The 14720-nt window shown below is 46.8% G+C and overlaps 1 protein-coding gene across 2 annotated transcripts in view; it reads left to right on the forward strand.

Annotated features, from left to right (window-relative positions):
* Nucleotides 1–14720, forward strand: part of LOC141133260 (granzyme A-like) — a 163068-nt gene that overhangs the window by 99586 nt on the left and 48762 nt on the right. For both annotated transcript variants that reach the window (XM_073622536.1, XM_073622528.1), the window contains exon 3: nucleotides 13479–13617. In XM_073622536.1, the coding sequence (XP_073478637.1) occupies nucleotides 13479–13617 (139 nt within the window). The remainder of the gene's footprint in view (nucleotides 1–13478; nucleotides 13618–14720) is intronic.

Here is a 14720-nt window from a genome sequence, read left to right on the forward strand (position 1 = left end):
GAGTCATACGTTATTTACAGAACATAACCATGGCCACTATAAAACATGAGTCTTACACAATGTAGCTTGTAGGTACTTCTGTGACTGGCTACTGTATTGTGTGGTGCTATGCTAGTGTATCACTAAACTGGTAACTCATTTACTTTCTATGAGAACTACTAGCTTTTGAATAGGACGTTCAATAATTGAGGGTTTTGATACATAGTCCTTCTTATCTTGCAATCTTCTGTCACCCACTAACACCTTGACGAGCATTAACCAACTGGAAAACTTGTTCAGACGATTTAGAATATCAGTTTGTCCACTGACTTGTGAGGCAAGGGTTGTAATGGGTTTGACTTCTGTCATTTTTGTACCTAAGGTACGAACAGGCACCATATCCTACGTTGCTGGAATCAGAAAAGTGGTGTAGTTCCACCTTCACTATTTTACCGAAATAGGATGGTAGCATCTGGGTATCTAGATTTTTCTTAAAGCTTGCAGACTACTCTTCCAGGCCTCCCACCGTGGGCTTAAGCTCTCAGGAAGTGCTTCATCCCAATTGATGCCCCTGCGACAAAGTTCCTAGAGAATTCACTTGCCACTCAGTATGAAGGGAGCTATGAAGCCTAGAGGATGGTAAAGAGAGGCTATGACTGACAGGATACCACGACGAGTTGAGGGTCGATCCTTTATGTCAACGCTGAAACTGAAGGTGTCGTTTTCAATTGACCACTGAATACCAAGTACTTGTCCTTCTGATGTTGAGTCTGGGTTAAGTTTGAGAGGTTCACTAGTTGTTGCTCTTTCTGATGGAGCTACACAAGACAGGACGTCCCTTTTATTAGAGTTGAGTTTATGCAGTCTTAAGCCAGCATTTTTACATAACCCTTGCGCTTCGAGGATTAGATTTGTAGCTTCACTGATTGTTGAAACGCTGGTTAGGCCAGTGGTTCTCAGCCCTTTTAGTGTCATGACCCTTGCTAAAATTTCCCAAGTTGTAGGGACCCCTAACAGTAAAATTATTTTCGTAGCATGGGTTGTCAGCACCCAAGGCAAGACAAGTAATTTGCATCCCTAACCTACAGACATTTAGCACTCCCTGAGAACCTTCCACTCGTACAGTATTAAAACCCGTTATGGTACATTTTAGGATGTACCACTCTTTCTCTCCTTTCTTTCCCTTTTATCTCTCTCTATCCTAATTTCTTGGGGTTTTTTCCCCCATCCCTCTCTCTATCCGTCTTTCTGTTCTTTCTCTTATTCTTTCTCTCCCTTTTTCTTTGTTCCTCCCCCTCTTTTCCTCTCCCTTCCATGTATTCTCGATTTTTATTCCTTCTCTTACTCCTTGGTGGGGGAGGTGGGGGAGGTGGGGGGGAGAATGGGATGAGTGGCAGTGCTGGAGGGAGTTCTGATCAGCCAACTTAGGTGCTCTTGATCAAGGTCATCTGCTGAGCTGAGAACTGTAGTGGGGACTTTTAATGGCAACTATAATCCCAGGTAGTGTTACTCACTGCGTCCTCGGCTTTACTGTGTCTCTGACTTTGTGGTGTCTCATAGCAGTGACACATATGCCAAAATCAGGAGATAGGGTCTCCTCCAGCCCCTCTCACTTCACATTTCTCACCAGTCAGCTTACCTCTAGTCTCTGGCTCCCAGCCATTCCGTGAACTGAATCGGCGGCTGTGAAGAAGCTGAGTGGGCGGCCGCGAGCTCCAGTAACAGCCCAGCTGGGCAGCCACAGGCTCCAGGGACATCCCTGCTGGGCGACCACAGGCTCCAGGGACAGCCCTGCTGGGCAGCCACAGGCTCCAGGGACAGCCCTGCTGGGCGGCCACAGGCTCCAGGGACAGCCCTGCTGGGCGACCACAAGCTCCAGGGACATCCCTGCTGCGTGACCACAGGCTACAGGAACAGCCCTGCTGGGCAGCTGCAAAAAGGTTGGGAAAGCGGTGCGGGCTTCAGGAACAGCCCAGGATTTGGTGACCCCTGGCAAATCATCATTCGACTCCCAAGTTGAGAACCACTGGGTTAGGCCGTCGTCAACATAAAAGTTCTTCTCAATGAAGGCTGATGCTGAAGGATACTCTGCCTTGTGTTGTTGTGCAAGATACTTGAGGCCAAAGTTGGCACATCCTGGAGATGAACTGGCACCGAAGAGGTGAACTGCCATTCTGTGTTCTTTTGGTTCTGTTTCTAACTAGCCGTTCTCCCACCAAAGGAACCTTAAGTAATTGTGCATTTCTGGGGGGGTGTAGAACTGGTGGAACATCCTTTCAATGTCACATATCACAGCAACTTCTTCCTTCCTGAAGCGACAGAGGACTCCCACTAGAGAATTTATCAGGTCGGGATCTGTCATTAAGGTGTCGTTTAGGGAGATGCCTTGAAATTTTTCTGAACAATCAAAGACGACTCTTAACTTGTCTGGCGTCTTGGGGTGATAAACCCCGTGATGTGGGATGTACCACACTGTTTCTTCCTCTGATAATGAAAGGGTTGGTTCTGCATCACCCTTTCTGATCGTTTCTTCCATGAATGCAGTGTAGTGTTCGTAGTACTGTTTATTTGCCTTTAGCCTTTTCTTTAGATGTTGAAGTCGAATGATGATCAACTTCTTATTGTTTGGTAGTGTTGGTTGACTGTTGTCTTTGAAGGCTAACGGTATTTCATAGTGTCCATCTTTCCTTTTCATTATGGTTTCAGAGAGAAGCTGCACAAAACGAATGTCATCTTGAGACACGTACTTATCTTCATAATTTCTTTCAGAGAAGTCCATCTGTCCATGTCTATCAAGATGTGGATTTGCTGATCCTATGATGCGCCAGTCGAGCATAGTTTTTTTAGCAAAGGGTTCATCTTCAGAGCCTGCAATGACCTCCAAGGGAGCCAGTGCTGATGGGCAATCGTAACCAATCAGCAGTCCGACTTTGCAGTCATGAAGTGGCTGTAACTTGTTTGCTAAATGCTTGAGGTGTGGCCACTGAAGTGCAGTCTCCTTGGTAGGGATGTGAGACTGATCTACTAGAATGAAGTCTCTCGTATAGGCTTGACGGAGTTGGACTATAGCTTTAGAGTGGAAACCACGCACTTGCAGGCTGTGAGCAATTTGACTTGATATAACTGTATCAATGGCTGTCATGGTGCTGAGCTTTAGCTGTAACGGCTTGGTGCTCACACTTAGCTTAGATACCAGGTCTGCCAAAATAAAAGTTGAATCACTCTGCGTGTCAAGTAAGGCGTATATGAGCATTTTTCTCTGAGGCTCCGTCACAGCTGACAACAGAACTGGAACAATGCAGGAGGTGGCAAGAGTATGCCTTGTCAATGTATGGGACATAACTTTGGGAATGTTGTCGTTTACCTTATCTCCTGTAGCTACTGAATCATCGTTTGGTGTTTTGACAGGCTCAGTGTTTCTCTGTATGTGCAAACAGGTTGGATGATGACAACTACATATGCTATATGTGTGTCTTCCTTTGCAGTCTTTTGAAGTATGGCCCTTTCTTAAGCAACCAAAGCAGAGGTGGTTTTCATAAATGAAGGCCTTCCTTTCATCAATGGTCCTTGCTGCAAAAGTCAGACATTTAGTGACACTGTGGGTTTTGTCTTTGCAGACTAGGCAGGGTGGTTTTGGTCTTGAAGCTGAGATCTCTGGAACACTGGAGGTGGAGGGCTTCATTTGAGTGGTTGTGTTGAGCGCCTTGGCTCTTTTGGGAAATCTCTCATCTGTGGTCTTGGTACTAAGGAGGAAGGGGGAGCCAATGGGGTTGCACGCTATCTTGGCTTCCTTCTGCAGGAACTCTGTGAAACGAGCAAAGGTTGGGTATTCTTGAGACTTGTCTATTTCGTCCACAACGATGCGACTCCATCTACGCACGACCCATTCAGGCAGTTTCTTGAGAAGCTTGTGGTTTTCTTTACAATCATTTAGAATAGCTGGGCCTTTAACATTGGGAATGGCCTCCACATAGCCTTGAAGGAAATCCGCAAACTCTATTAATGCTACAGGGTCGTTTGCTGATATCTTTGGCCATTTAGTCAGCCTTTCTCTGAAAGCTCTTTGCACTATGAATAGACCTCCATACCTGTCCTGTAGGACACCCCAGGCACCCAGATAAGCGTCTTCTGAATTCCGATAGAAGAAAGCTTCCACTGCCTTATGAGCTTCACCACCGAGATACCTCTTCAAGTGCAGCATTTTTTCGCACACAGGGATTGGTTTTTGATCAATCAGCTCCATAAAGGATATCTTCCAATCTATGAACTTTAAAGGATCACCTGTAAATACAGTTGGTTCAGGTATAGGGAGACGGTTGGAGATGAGCAGATTTGCAAGTTCTGGAATTAGACTACCTTCTTCTTGTGGTCTTGACACCTCAAGTGGTGTGTTTGAAGGTTGAAATGACACAGCTTTCGGATTCAATGAGGTTTGTGGTTCATTCTTTTTGTAAAGGTTTTGTACTTTGTAGTCTGTCTCCTGTTCACAATATTCAAAAATATCATTGGCATTGTAAGCTTTCACTTTTGCTGCAGCTACCTTGACTTCATTTTCTGCTTGTAGCTGTTGCAGTCTTGTCTTTTCCTCTTCTAACTTAAGTTTAATTTCTGCCTCCATTTTGCTTAGCTTAATTTGTTGCTCACGCATTTGTTGCATCGCCTTTGCCTGTTCTATCTTGGCTGCAAGTTCGGCTTCTGCGTCTGCGCGTTTGCTAGAAGATCTGGAAGTGGCTCTCGAGCTTGAGATAGAGTCTGGTAATGACTCTAAGAGGACAGTTTCTGTTTCTGTGTTTCCGAAGACTGACTCGTGCTCTTCTTTATTAAGTACCATCCTTACTCTTTCCTTCTCAAGTTGATCATTAAAGGTTTCCTCCACATTCTCTAGCCGTTTGTTGGTGAGGTTGCAGATTTCAGCTGTTAACGTGGTGCATGCATCCATTCTTTTAACAACGTATGAGGTAGTGGAATGATTACGGCAAATGGACTCATACTGTTGGTGTACTAACACTTCTTTGGCTTTAATCTCCTTCATTCTTGTAGGTCTTCGGCTAGGCAGAAGTTCTTTAAATTCATCCTAATTTCTTTTGCTAGCTCCTTCCAAGAGTCGTATGCCTTGTTGAATGCTATTTCATTTTTCTTAACTGTTTCTTTGTGCATTTCTTGGCCCTTTTCTGTTAATCTTCGCTCTCTGGAGCTGGACCGCACTTCTTGTGACTCGGTGGGTTTGTCTGTTTCTTTAGTGGGTGACAACATTTTGTTTTAGCGTGCCTTTGCCTTTCAAGTGTGTGTGTGCCTGAAACCTAATCAGAATGAGAGTTGGCTCAAACTTGCTACCAATAGGCTACGAAGGAAAATAGGCATTTACAATTGTAACTTACAAAGATTAGCAAACAATGCATACCATACGACAAAATGTTGTTAAACGAATATACTGCAAATTTTTTGTAACCAGACAATTTACCCTTTACGTAATTAACAACAGTTTAGTGGATTAGGAACTTAGGAGCGAGTGTTGTTTACAATTTGACACTAGGCCTCTAAACACTGGGCATCATATCACAAATATAATAACAATCATTTCTTTAGTAAAATATAAATTATTTGGTTTGTATACTAATTAAAGGCGATTTCTAGGCCGCGTACAAAGCAGCCCGCTATATTTAAATGTCCATGTGACGCGTTTACTTTTCGGCCTATTCTCTGTTGCTAAGATCCGCATCCGCACGTGTCCTTGCGAGGCATTGGGAAGCCCTTACTCACAGTTTGATGAAAACAGCGATGCAGTCAGTGATGACAGAGATGTGGCGTAGAGTCTCCACCTCAGCGACAAGTTTTCACTGTAGCGGCCCCATTGGCTTTGAGTAAATAACGAGAGGAGAGCTTTTGACGGGTGCAGTACTTTTATTCTTTTTCACATTTGCACCGTGAAAACTGTAAAATGACATACAATACATAAGTTTACAGAGATCACCAAAAAGGGGGATTACAACAGAATTACAAATGTTGAGTTACAAAGTGGTGTTCCATTTTCTATACACATATATCTAAATTAACATTAAACATTTAAGGAAAACATGACTATATGTTCAAACATGTGGTCTGTCTATATCATATCTTTTAACAAACAGCATGGACTCAATTTATGCCTAAAAACATATATACTGACAATGACAACGCACCTTTACTGCATACCTTGCTCCCCTTGCCAAGGGGTGCAAACTTTAAACTGTAGAAAACTTCCATAGACTGTATACTTCCCACAAGGTACTGCTGCATTGCCTGGATGCTGAATCAAATGAAAGCCCCTTGCAAAACTAGAGGAAGCAGGAAGTGTCTGGTGATTAAAACATTCCCCAGAGAAACAAGAGGAAGGCAATAAAGGTTCCAACTGTCATTCAGTACTGAACAAAGATTTAAAGTGGCAAGCGGACAGTTACAGGCATGAATCAATGCCAAAATATAAAAAAAGTACATTTTTTCACAGAATTGTTAGCTCTGTCAGTTCCAAGACACGGCTACCGTGAGCCCAACTGAACTTGCAAATCCTGGGAATTCACCCCAAACCCATGGTAGCAGAAGACCCAAACCTTAGGCCCCTTTCACACTGGGGCGGTTTGCAGGCGTTATTGCGCTAAAAATACCGCCTGCAAACCGCCCCAAAACAGCCTCCGCTGTTTGTTCAGTGTGAAAGCCCGAGGGCTTTCACACTGAAGCGGTGCGCTGGCAGGAGAAGAAAAAATCTCCTGTCAGCCGCATCTTTGGAGCGGTGAAGGAGCGGTGTATTCACCGCTCCTAAACCGCCCCTGCCCATTGAAATCAATGGGACAGCGCGGCTATACCGTGGCAATACCGCGGCTATAGCCGCGCTATACGAGTGGTTTTAACCCTTTTTCGGCCGCCAGCGGGGGGTTAAAACCTCACCGCTAGCGGCCGAATACCGCAGTAAAACAGCGCTAAAAATAGCGCTGTTTTACCGCCGACGCCCCCTACCGCCCCAGTGTGAAAGGGGCCTTACTCCTAGACTTTTTCAGCCGTGGCTAATCTTAAAGAAAAGAATAACACTTGGACACAAGTTTTTACACATGTCAGATCAATCTTTGCCTTACAGGGGCAAATGTGCCTGGGTTCAATTTGTCAAGGGTTAGGCAAATATTGTTCAACATTTAGGCAACCCAAAATTAGAGGCAAATCTCGCCATTTTTAGAGGTAAGTGGCAAATTGCTATTAAAAAAGTTTGTAAAGCTGGACACGGGTGACAATGTACTGATGCCAACAAAGTTTTAAAAAGTACCATACAGTGGGGACAGGGTCTTCTCATGTGGCTTTGAGTGAAACATTTAAAGTACACAAATCCTTTAAATAACATGCTTGGGGATGTTTTATAGCTGCAGGTGGTGTACAAGGACTATTCTAATATAAGTTTATAATCACTAAAGAGACCAACTTAAGGCACGCTGACCTGACCAGCTAGAAGTGGTTCTGTTCCGCCATATTGCCAGTGGCGGCCACTCCATACGGGCGCAGGGGCGCTGCACCCCTAATCCATGTGCCCAGCCCCCAATCTACATACAGGGCGCTGGACGCATGAATTTCTATGATTTTTTTTTTTTTTTTTTAAGCACGTGATTAGAGCCAAAGGCTCTGAATAGCTTCACAAAAGGGTGGGCAAAAGGGCGAGCCCACACCCTTGTGTGACAATAGCAAATTAATATTCGCTATTGTCTTCCTGCTTCTCCTCCCAGCCAATCAGGAAGCAGGTCTTAAGACCTGATTGGTCAAGAGGAGAAGCGACCGTATTGGCCGGAAGCAAGGGGGGAGGCACAGAGGAGGAGATGCAGGGGGAAGCCGCTGGAGCTGCCTGCGGCCTGGATAAGGTAAATGCAGGGCTGATAGACAGATGGACGATCGACCGATTGAGTAAGGGTCTGACCGAGCGATGGCGGGGGGGTTGGGGCTTTAACCAAATGATGAGGGTTTGGGGGTTTGACCGAGCGACGGGGGGTGGGGGTCAGGTGGTTTGTTTGCCACAACCCCCCCCAAAAAAAAATTTAGAGCACTAGCTGCCACTGCATATGGCTTACATTGTTGACAGCAAAAGGGTTAAAGTAAATATAAACCCATTAAGAAAAATATTATAAAAGGTTAAAGATGAATTCCAAGTATAAATATTTTAACATGGTTATACACTGGTCCAGCCTGGAAAAATATAACTTAGCAAATACCATATCTGTGGGATCCCCTTGGTAACTGAAAATCACTGTAGTAGGCACTAGGGATGGGCCAAACACCCCCTGGTTTGGTTCGCACCAGGACATGTGAAAATGCAAATGTGCGAACCCTATTAAAGTCTATTGGACACGAACATGAAAAATCAAAAGTGCTCATTTTAAAGGCTTATATGCAAGTTATTGCCATAAAAACTGTATGGGGACACGGGTCCTGCCCCAGGGGACATGTATCAATGCAAAAAAGTTTTTAAAAATGACCGTTTTTTCAGGAGCAGTGATTTTAATAAAGCTTAAAGCAGAATTTTCAAAAAATCCCCCATTAGTATCCCCCCCCCCCACACACACACACACACACAGAAAACACTATACAGTGATTACATTTGTGAAATGTCTTACCGGGTAAGAGATATGACTGATTACATTTTCAGGAAGTCAGCTCTGTGATTCAAAAAAATGCAGCCTGTATTCTGGCAAGGAGGATGGGTTAGAACAGTGATTGCGTCATATCCTCTTCTCTCTCTCTAACTGTAATCAGCCTACATTTCCCATGAATCCTTGGGATGGGAGTGAACATGGTAGGATACACTAGGCCTGTACATGTAAATGTGAACTTGTCCACTTCAACATAAATCACACCCCTCATTCTGCAGCCAGCAAGCCATACATAATACACGGTATGATAGGTTACAGCCTTATAAATACAAAGCATTTTAATATAAATGCATTTAATATAAATGCAAACCAGTGCAACGTGTCAGTGTCCACCAGTGCAGCTTATCAGGGACCACCAGTGCCGAATGTCAGGGACCACCAGTGCTGCATGTCAGGGACCACCAACAGGGCCGCCATCAGGGGGGTACAGGCATTACACCTGTAAGGGGCCCGCATGTCTCCAGGGGCCTGGCCGTCCCCCCCCACCATAAATCTTTGCCATAGTTTGTAGACGCTATAACTTTTGCACAAACCAAGTCCTGCTAGCAGAATCTTTGGAGTGGTGAAGGAGCCGTGTGTATGCCGATCCTCCACTGCTCCTGCCCATTGAAATGAATGGGGCAGCGCGGCTAAACTGCTGCAGCAGCGCTTTGCGGTGGATTTAACCCTTTCTCGCCCGCTAGCGGGGGGGGTAAAAGCGCCCCGCTAGCGGCTGAATAGCGCAGTGAATTTGACGGTAAAGCGATGCTAAAAATAGCGGCACTTCCGCCGGCGCACCCACCACCCCTACCGCCCCAGTGTGAAAGGGGCCTTACTGTTAAATATTTAAAGCACTGATGACTTTTAATCCACTTTTCATATATTAAGGTGTAAGAGTGTTAAAATAAAAGTGGGTGCACTGAAGAACTCGGTGGGATGGCCAGTGGGTCGATTCGGTGGGATGACCAGTGGGCGGGCCCTGGAGAATGTTGGGGGTCGGGCCCGGGGGGGCCCAGGCCTAAAGCTGTGTAAGGGGCCCCAAAATTTCTGATGGTTGCCCTGACCACCAGTGCCACATGTCAGGGACCACCAGTGCCGCATATCAGGGACCACCAGTGGACCACCAGTGCCACATGTCAGGGACCACCAGTGCCGAATGTCAGGGACCACCAGTGCCGCATATCAGGGACCACCAGTGCCGAATGTCAGGGACCACCAGTGCAGATTATCAGTGCCCATCAGTGCAGAGTCACCAGTGCCTTATCAGTGCCCATCAGTGCGGTGACATCAGTGCCTTATCAGTGCCCATTAGTGCGGTGACACCAGCGTAGATTATCGGTGCCCATCAGTGTGGTGACACCACTGCCTTATCAGTGCTCATCAGTGCAGTGTCACCAGTGCAGACTATTAGTGCCCATCAGTGCAGTGACACCAGTGCAGATTATCAGTGCCCATCAGTGCGGTGTTACCAGTGCAGATTATCAGTGCCCATCAGTGCGGTGACACCAGTGCAGATTATTAGTGCCCATCAGTGCAGTGTCGCCAGTGCAGACTATCAGTGCCCATCAGTGCGGTGTCACCAGTGCACATTATCAGTGCCCATCAGTGCAGTGACACCAGTGCAGATTATCAGTGCCCATCAGTGCGGTGTTACCAGTGCAGATTATCAGTGCCCATCAGTGCGGTGACACCAGTGTAGATTATCAGTGCCCATCAGTGCGGTGACACCAGTGCAGATTATCAGTGCTCATCAGTGCAGTGTCACCAGTGCCTTATCAGTGCTCATAAGTGCGGTGGCAGTAGTGCCTTATCAGTGCCCATCATTGCAGAGCGGGATAGTTACAGATAATCTGGAGACAGATTGCATCTTGGGCTGATAGATCACATACTTACCAACTGTCCCGGATTTCCCGGGACATTCCCGGGATTTGGACTCTTTTCCCGATTTTATTGTTTCCCGGGAAATGTCCCGAGAAATGCGTTCTTTTTACGAATTTTCCACCGCCGCCGCTTGCCGCTGCTTGCCGCTGCTATAGGTCAGCAGCCGGCGGAGACAATGTCTCCGCCGGCCGCCATTTTTAAGAAGACCAGGAATGGCTGGGTGGCTAGATGAAGCTCCTGCGTCGCCGCCCACCCTGCGCCTCGCTCTGCCTCGCCCCACCTACCCCCCCCCGCTGCCGGTCTGTTATGGACAGGGGCGAGGGTTCTATTGTAATCACGCGGCCAGCGAAGGGAGACATTTTGTATGCCCCCTCCTACTAGGACACCTGAGGTAAGGGGGGCACCGCTGGGGACACCTGAGGTAAGGGGGGGGGGCACCGCTGGGGACACCTGAATGTAAGGGGGGCACCGCTGGGGACACCTGATGTAAGGGGGGGCACCGCTGGGGACACCTGATGTAAGGGGGGGCACTGCTGTGGACACATGAAAGTAAGGGGGGGCACTGCTGGGGACACCTGATGTAAGGGGGGCTCTGCTAGGGACACCTGATGTAAGGGGGGGCTCCGCTGGGGACACCTGATGTAAGGGGGGGCACCTCTGGGGACACCTGATGTAAGGGGGGCACCGCTGGGGACACCTGAATGTAAGGGGGACACCGCTGAGGACACCTGATGTAAGGGGGGCTCCGCTGGTGACACCTGATGTAAGGGGGGCTCCGCTGGGGACACCTGATGTAAGGGGGGCTCCGCTGGGGACACCTGATGTAAGGGGGGACGCCGCTGGGGACACCTGATGTAAGGGGGGCTCCGCTGGGGACACCTGATGTAAGGGGTGCTCCGCTGGGAACATCTGATGTAAGGGGGGCTCAGCTGGGAACATCTGATGTAAGAGGGGCTCCGCTCGGGACACCTGATGTAAGGGGGGGCTCAGCTGGGGACATCTGATGTAAGGGGGGCTCCGCTGGGGACACCTGATGTAAGGGGGGCTCCGCTGGTGACACCTGCTGTAAGGGGGGGGGCTCCGCTGGGGACATCTGATGTAAGGGGGGCTCCGCTGGGGACATCTTATGTAAGGGGGGCTCCACTGGGGACATCTGTTGTAAGGGGGGGCTCCGCTGGTGACACCTAATATAAGAGGGGGGCTCCGCTGGGGACACCTGATGTAGGGGGGCACCGCTGGGGACACCTGATGTAAGGGGGGCACCGCTGGGGACACCTGATGTAAGGGGGGCTCCGATGGGGACATCTAATGTAAGAGGGGGGGCTCCGCTCGGGACACCTTATGTAAGGGGGGGCTCCACTGGGGACATCTGACGTAAGGGGGGGCTCCGCTGGGGACATCTGATGTAAGGGGGATCTCCACTGGGGACATCTGATGCAAGGGGGGGCTCTGCTGGGACACCTAATGCAAGGACGGACGGCTGGTGGCAGGTGACATGGCAGGTGACATGCTCAGGGATCCCACTGATTCGACATCATGGTGAGTTGAATGATTTCATTTTATATTACAATGTAATAATAGAAATAATGCACTTCAATCATCCTGTCACCATAACAACCATGGTGTCGGGATGATTGAAGTGCTAACACCAGGTGTTTGGAGTATCTTTATCTGCTGGTTGTTAAACTTTCTAAAATACACATATTTCTAGGATCTGGGCCTGCTGTCCCTCCATCCCTCCCCCCCCTTTCCCTCTCCATCCCTCATTCATCTCAGACTCTAACCACACACCCTTTGAGCCACGCCCACTTAAGACACACCCACGATTTTGCATAAACCACGCCCATTTTTCGCTTCGCAAATCTTTCCTTTCCCCCTGCGCCACGCCTACAACTGCATGCCCCAACCCCTAATTATAATAAGACTCCGCCTACAGCCAAAAAAGTGTCCCTAAATTTTTTTTTTAAATGTTGGCAAATATGAGATCTGTATGCGAGAATACCGTTCATCGTACAGCCCCGCCTCCCTGCACCGGAATTGTGAGCGCACTGTTCCAATCATTTCCCAAGCTATCCAAAATTAGAAACATTTTTGACTTGATATGTACTTTATTATATTGGGTATTTTCATATCTTGGTGATCTTATCATAAATGTACTTGTTATGGGGGGACAACTGTCTCCTGACTGTGGTTCTGTGTTTGCACCCTATCACCTGTGCCCCTAGGTGGGACTACAGGCAGCCATGCTGACACACATTGCACAGGCACGGTCCACTATTGTCACTATTAGGATGGTCATCTAGAACAGACTTTTTCAACCAGGGTGCCCAGGCACTCTGAGGTGCCTTTAGGTTTCTTCAGGGGTGCCTTGGCAAAATGCCTAAAAATTGCCTAACAATTGTATACAAGCCAGTAGGTGGATGAAACCTGCCTTCTAGTTGCCACAGGTCACCATTACACCATTACAACCTTCCAGCCTCCAGCATCCTAAAAACCAATGACAAAATTATTTGATAAGGAGGACCCCAGGCACCTACATAGCATCCTTGTAGGTGTATGAGGTAGAAGAGAAACATTGGAATACTAGTCAGTACTAGTGTTCAAAAGTGTATTTGCTTTGGAAGAATAAATCACCTCCAACGCTGGGTGTACTACGTGTGTGGATGTTGCTGCGTTATGCAAAACTATTAGTTTAGTTTTTTAAATTTTTGTATAGGGTGCATAATTTTAAAGGGCACCTTAACTGAAAAAAAGGTTTAGAAACACTGATCTATAACAATGACATGCATGCAGCTAATGCTAAGTCAGGTGCATTGAGACAGTAAGTAGCTGAAAAAGGAGACGATCAGCTGTGCTGAAATGCAATAAAAAAATTAATAACAATATTTTATGGAAATAATACTAAATGTTGTCCAGCAGGGGTTTGTATTTACATTAATTGTAGATAAAACATTTGTTTTGATCATATTTAATTCTTAGCAACTCTTCAACTACAATCAAACTGGGTGTCCACTCAAAGAAAGTAAAAGATAAATATGTACAGGAGTTCAAGGTCTTAAGAAGCATAAGACACAACTATGAGGAGAAAACAAAGGATAATGACCTCCAGCTTGTACAGGTAAAAACATCAAGTAAATAATAAAAATCAAAGTGTATTTCAAACAAAGAAAAGAAAAACAAATATATTGCAGTTTGCCTTAGATGTGGTGGCTGCTTTATGTTTTTTTTTTATTAGGCTAGCTTCTTTTTAATTTATTTTTACCCAGTGATACTGCCAGTAACACACTTTCTGCCTTAGGATGCCAATATTCAATAATTGTACTGTATCTATGGAGGAATTATGTTGTCATCTAGGACAGGAAGTATATTAATTATAATTCCTGGTCTTCTTAACCGACCAGCCGCCGCAGTAATACTGCGGCAGAATTGCACGGGCAGGCGAATCACCATTATGTTACAGCGGCCACAACGATCGGTTTTGATCCAGAACCGATCAATCCCCAGGCCCAGGCCAATGAAATCTGGTCTGGACCCCGGTGATCGCTTCTGGCGAATGAGATCCTTCCCCTGCATGTGTAAGTGTAAACACAGTAGGGGAAGTGATGTAATCTTTCCTCGTGTCGGTCTTTTCCATTTTCCAGACCGCTTTCCAGACCGAGGAGAGAGAGAGAGGATCTCACAGTAATTGCACCAACACTACACTGACACCAGTTCACGTAGGTACACTTGCCACCCCCCGATCACCCCCAGTTAACCCCTTCACCCCCTGTCACTGTGTCACCCAGTGCAGTGTTCAGATTTTTTTTTGATCACTGTGCTGGTGTCATTAGTGACACCAATCAGTGTTAGGGTAATTAGTGGTAGGCCCAGATAGGCCCAGGGACCTCCCCCTAATAAAGGTTTAATCCCTTGATCACCCCCTGTCACCAGAGATCACTGTATAAGTGTCACAGATGACGCTGGTTAGCTAGATTTTTTTTTTTAATAGTGTCAGGGCACCCGCCGTATATTACCGTACCCAATAAAGGTTTAATCCCCTGATCACCCAGCGGGTGAGATCAGTTAGGTTTTAGAGTCAGATAGGGTCTGCGTTGTGCCAGGCAGCATCAGATTAGTGCCAGTAGCGCTAACACCCGCGCACGCACCATAGACCTCCCTTAGTAGTATAGTGTCTGAACAGATCAATATCTGTTCTGATCAGAACTAAATTAGCGTCCCCAG

Source organism: Aquarana catesbeiana, linkage group LG01 (assembly GCF_042186555.1).
Source record: "Aquarana catesbeiana isolate 2022-GZ linkage group LG01, ASM4218655v1, whole genome shotgun sequence".
NCBI lineage: Eukaryota > Metazoa > Chordata > Amphibia > Anura > Ranidae > Aquarana > Aquarana catesbeiana.